At 38.8% G+C, this 6,000-nt stretch overlaps 1 protein-coding gene across 1 annotated transcript in view; it reads right to left on the reverse strand.

Moving 5' to 3' along the window:
* SLC25A12 (solute carrier family 25 member 12) overlaps nt 1-2,489 on the reverse strand; it is a 78,846-nt gene extending 76,357 nt beyond the window's left edge. The window contains exons 1-2 of the mRNA XM_074363885.1: nt 2,280-2,489; nt 1,303-1,356 (exon numbers count right to left, since the gene is read on the reverse strand). Of these exons, the coding sequence (XP_074219986.1) occupies nt 1,303-1,356; nt 2,280-2,291 (66 nt within the window). The 5' untranslated portion in view covers nt 2,292-2,489. The remainder of the gene's footprint in view (nt 1-1,302; nt 1,357-2,279) is intronic.
* Between the last annotated feature and the right edge of the window lie 3,511 nt (nt 2,490-6,000).

Consider the following 6,000-nt stretch of genomic DNA (forward strand, 5'->3'; position numbering starts at 1 on the left):
CACAACAACCAGATAGAGGCAGGACTAGGAATTGAACCAGGGTTCCTGACATCTAGGTCAGTGCTCTTTCCACTATGTCATGCATCATTTCAACTGACTTCTTCCATGCCTACTTCATCTAGAAAATAAAATTAACTGTATCACATGAACTCACAAAACTGAGTATATGGTATGGTTAATATGGGCATATTTTTGGTTATTTTCAAGAACACTTGTGGAGGAAAAAAGGATTCAAGCCATGTATAGAGGACTTATATTATAATTACTTTTGTTCTGGAAATGATGCCTCCATTTATCAGATTTTATAAAATTTAAGATTCTCATTTTCACTAATTGGTCATCCACGCAGCCTTCTCCCCAACAATAGCTTAAGCAATCCACATGTCTCAGATAAAAATGTTATCTATTCCAGGCTTGATCTGCATATGTTAGAATCCGTTCCTAATATAGAATCATAGACTTCTGGAGTTGGAAGGAACCTTGTAAATCACCTCTCATTTTACAGAGGAAACTAATACCCAGCAGGGACCTTTCCAAGGTCAAAGTTTCTATACAAGAACCAGGTCCAGAAAAGAAAGTTCTTAAAAGAAGATTTCAGAGAAAAACAATACTTGGTGGAACAGTTTAACTTGTCTCCCTTTACATGTACTTCTTAAGTATAATTTCCTATATACACAACTTTTAAAATTTAAAAAAAAAAAGCAAAGCAAAAAACAAAGCCAATTTTTTTAAGTCCACAGCCTAGTCAGTCACTGATTCTAAAAACTTAGCAGAAGTTAAGGTGGATCCTTCTAAGAATCACAGACAGTAACATTTTGTAACAAAACCCCCAAAGCCTACACATATAACATAAACAGAGGGAGAAAAGGCACACATAAATTAAGAATAGCTATAATATTCTTATCTTTGTAACAAATTACATTGAGAATTGCTTATAAGTAGGAAAACTTTACAAACACAAAGCAACTTTCAAGGAAGAAAGAACTGTAACCGTCATACCTATGAAGTGTACAAGAGTATCAATACATTTTGAATTTTTTTTTGATCAAAATGCTTAAAGGAAGCTGGGAATTCTTTTTAGTGGTTTTTTTTTTACATGTCTTAAGTCATGTTAAAAAAAAACCCAATAATTTGAAGAAAATCTTTTATCAAACATTAGTAAGAGAATAAACTATATTGTCTATTGTCATGTTCCTAAGAATATATGAAAATAGAACATTCCTGAAAGTTAAAGCCTGAAAACTACTACACTTAGAACTTTTTCACCCCCAAAGAAAAAGCACACCAGATAAGCTAATTTACCTGTAGGAATATGTTTCTTAACTCATGAGGATCACCTCGCTTGGTTGTCTGCACCTGTAAGAAAAAAAAAAAGCCAGTTAATGCTTCACTAGAGATCACGTAATCTCTTCAGATTATAGTTCACAGACGCTAACAATCAATGCTCTTATCTTTTATAAGGGCATTTAGTTAAAAACAAACAGAAAGCACTAACACTGATAACAACTGTCAAACTGGAGAGACACGTGTGAAGAGCCTAAGCTATAGCAAATCTACCAGATAGGTTTCCTCTGGACTGGAAAGGGAAAGCCGTGAGGATCAATCTCTTACTTTACTTCACATCCACTAGCAACACAGACAGCAACCACCCACCTTCAAATCAAGAAGCGAGCAAGAGTAGAAACAACAGGAAAGTTGAAACACCCAAATTAATCGCCTAGCCTACTGGCCTTTCTTCCCAATGGAAAGCAATCCAGAATATAATTATTTCCACGCCCCCCTCTTTCTCCACCCAACTTAAAATAATAAAAGCTGCTACGTTTCCAAATAATTTGTACATCCTGCCACCTGCAGTGCAAATGCCAACCACTGCTCCCCGCTCCAGAGGCCCCAAATTACTCATTACTCTCCCCCTCCCCCACCGCAGCGCACAGATGCCTTAGGTATCCCCGGCTTTACTTGCCACTTCCTCCCACTCCCCTTCTGATGTCCTCCAACTCCGGGCTCATATTCCCGTGTCTCTAGGGCAGGATACTACTCTTCTTTCACCGACCTGAGGTCCTCCCAAGCCCCTCCAACTCACAATCCCTCCTCCTTCCCCTCCCCCAGCCGGGCATCCTCTCCCTCCGGTCCAAGCCCCGCATAGCTCTCTCTGGAGCCCCAGGACACGCTATCAAAGAACCAGGCAAAGAAGTAAATGGGAAGAGGTGAGGGGCTGCAAACAGGGTCCCCAAAATGTCTCTTATGCAATAAAGGTAGCAGCAGAGAGTTAGAGTCACCTTGACCGCCATGCTGTGCTCGGAAGCCGGGGACGAGCGAGTGAACGAGCAGGGCCGAGCTGTCAGGGCGCGCGCGCGCGCCGCCTCCCCGGCCGCGCCCGCCCCCCCGTTCGCGCGCCGCGCGCGTCTCTACGCAAATGAGCCTGGAGCGGGCAGGGCCGAGAGAAGGCCTCGCGCCCCGGCCAGAAAGAGCTGGGCCGCCGCGCCCAGGAGAGGGACTCGCCTCCCAGGGGAAGACTGGAGTCCCAACCCGTGGGATTCCGATGCGCCGTGTGGTTGCCAACAGCTGAGTCGCCGCCAGGAAAGCGCTAGGTTTCTTAAGGCCTCTTAGTGGGTGTGGCTTTGGGCGCCGACTTCAGCCAAAGTCGTTTTCCCCTGAGACTTAAAGGAACACTTGGGGACTAGACTGAGCAAGATTTCGAAGGATCAAAGAACATGTTTTAATAATGTTAATAAATGGATTGATGACCACGGCAAATACTGACAAAAAAAACCCAAAAACCACTGGGAATTACTCACTCTGGGGAAAACTTAAGTAAACCTAACTTGAGAAATAGGCCCTTAAATTGACATAGGTTGCATACGCTTAGTATACTTGCGTTCCGTGTACTGTTTATTAGTAGACTCCACATTCTTAATCACCCAAATTCCTTCGTGCAATGAGGTTGAGCACAAACGCCTAGGGGGAAAAAATCCGTTTGTCTTCCACAGGGCTGGCACTGAATCCTGGCCCAACTTGCTCTAGATAAACATTTCCGGCCCCACCTAAAGTAGTAGCTCTAGTTTGAACCAAAATGTCTCCAAAGCTGAGTCTTGCCATTATGACTATACTGAGCCCAATATTGAGTCATTCAACAAACATTTGCTGGGTATCTATTATATGCCAGATACAGTCCTGCTTATCAAGACTACAAAATGAATAACATATAGTCCCTACCGTGTAGGAGTTTACATACAGTCAATGCTTCCCCACCATCTCAGACCCTAAGTGAATTTTTTTTTTGCTTGCGTCTTTAAACCAAGCATACTCCCTGTTTGGAAAAACAAAAAACAAAACAAAAAAAACCTCTAAAATTTCTCTTAATCTTAATCTCATTTAGTGCTATAGTCCCTCTCCACCATCTTTTACATTCCAATGTTGAATCTCACAGGAGGCTTCCCTTTTCTCCAGTCTCACTAATCATAATATTTGTGTTAAGTACGGCAAATAGAAATCGTTGGTAAGGAATGATATATTACTAGTACTCCTAAAATGTGCTTTTCCGCCACAGTTGATTTAACTGTCTGCCACCATTACATCTTCCTTAAGTCTTTTAGCAATGTGAATGGACACAAAGATTTACAAATTCATATTTTGTTCTACTAGCACCTTAAGTCCCTAATACTCTACTCTTGTCTTATTTTATGAAGTTTCTCTAAGTAGGTATCTCAAGATGTTTATTTTATGTTACTTTCCAAAGGAAGGATGTCTATTTGTAGCCCAAAGTCTCTCAGTTTGAATAAAAGTACATAAGGGAAAGGAAGGCATCTATGTAAAATGAAGAGATTATTTTCTATTGGAACACATTGTTGTTGACCAAATCCGTAATGTTGGAGTGAAAATTTAGGGTCAGACTGGCCATTCCTAGAGAAGAAAAAAACACTACATTTAAACAGAGCCCACTACAATAATTCATAGGTATAGGTGCCAGGCCACAATAAAAATTACCTTGAATAAAAAGCTGATCTTTGAGCAAGCTCAAGGATTTCACTGGTGCCAATCTAGTTGCAATGGGGATGATATAATAATTTAAAACTGACGCTGCCATATACAGAAGTTAGAAGAGCTCAGCTACCCTAAATAAAAATGAATTTTACTATATTTTCATCCATCCAAATATAACAAACAATAAAATAGAAGTATTAGAAGGATGTACTCTAGGATGAACTAAGTACTGAAAGGAATACAAAAGCATATGAGTTAGAGCATCTACCCTGAAAAATTTTGCATTCTGTCATTCTGTTATAATGATCGGCTAATAGTATTATTAGAAGTTAAAACAAATTAAAACTTACTTTTGCCTCAAATGTAGACGATCACGATTGAGGGAAAACTTACAGTTAATGGGATATCAAAAGACAAATGTGTCAAATAAGGTTTATGATATATTTGGGAAAAGATGGTAGAACTAATTCAAAACTTTTCACAATTTTTAAAAATAAAATGCCAATATAGTAATTTATAACTCTTTAAATTGCAAACTCTATTTGTAAACAAGAAATAATTTTAAAACCGTGGAACAACTATAAGTTGAAAACTTGATAATTAAGAGTCTAAAAAGAATGACATTTCAGAAAGCAAAGTTGGAAGTTAAAGGCTAAGAGACTAGTTGCAAATGTATTGTCACTAACAGTCACTTTTTAGAGTTGGTTTCATGAAAGATTTAATATGTAGCTTGACTGAGGTGGGAATTAAAATCTGTTTGTGAAGTCATTGCCCATGAAAATAATATATTAGCCCTAGATGCAAACATGAAGTATGGGCTTACTAGACTATCCCACAGAAACACGTCTCCAACTCCCAGGCAGCTTACACTGTATTAATTTGAAACCAGCCAGACACTCTGTAGGTGAAAGTTAGAATTATACTAATGCCTAGTGCCCGAATAAACTAAAATGTAGTTATTAAAACAAGAGGCAATTTCCAATGAGCCTGTTCTGCCACAACTCTTGGCCCTCCTTCTACCTTTAGTAACATATTCTTTCTGTTTATCTTCTAGCCTCTTCTGGTTATTTTACTGACATGAGTACATTTTTGTTCCTGTTTCTAGATACAACACAGCTATAATGGATGCCATCTTGCAATTAGTAAATCAAGGTGGTATACAAACATTTAGTAAAGCATTACGATATCACTGACTAATTAAACCAGTAGTGGAGCTCCTCCTAGGTTAAGGGTACATATGCCATCACTATGATGGGGAATAAGCTGGATTTTGTGTCCCCCTCCCCATCAAGATACTCCTTAAAATATGTGAAATAAATAGCATAATGAAATAGATGGCATACACACACAAAGGATATTTGAACATCTGGAATTTTTAAGTGTATGTTGGTTCTGGCCTATACCTAGAATTATAAAATGGTTCTTTATATTTTATTGAAATATTGCAAAACCTACAAATTTTATAAGCTGTACTTTTAGCTCCTTCCTTGCTGAGAATCTATTTGGGGAAATGGCAGGGGGTAGGCCTGGGGGAAGTATGAAGGATTAAGTGTCCAAATTTGAGCAAATTATGTTCTAGTTGGTAGGCTGACCTGGAAATCAATAAATCAGAAATTATTATTTCAATCCAAGCCATTTACAGTTAGACACTAGATAAATGACACATTTTAGGACTTCTCTGTGTTGTATAAGTATTACACTCCCTCTAGGAACATTTGCTCTAATTGAAATAAATTCTCATTTTGGTAGAGAGGGAAGAGTGGCATATCAAAAATCAGATGAAATGGTTGTACTCTTGCAGTTGCATCTTCCTAAACTGCTCTTCACCACAGTCTAAGTCTTATAAATTATGCAGTAGGGATGACAGTAATCTTATTTTTGGACCACAGTCTTCTTTATTCTCTTGTGGAGGCAATAACAACCAGTTTTCTTTTCAATGGATTTGGGGAGGAATTCATGGAATAAGCTGCTCTAGATGTTTAAGGCTATGAGTGCCCTATTACTATATTAGTCATG

Source organism: Camelus bactrianus, chromosome 5 (assembly GCF_048773025.1).
Source record: "Camelus bactrianus isolate YW-2024 breed Bactrian camel chromosome 5, ASM4877302v1, whole genome shotgun sequence".
Taxonomy (NCBI): domain Eukaryota; kingdom Metazoa; phylum Chordata; class Mammalia; order Artiodactyla; family Camelidae; genus Camelus; species Camelus bactrianus.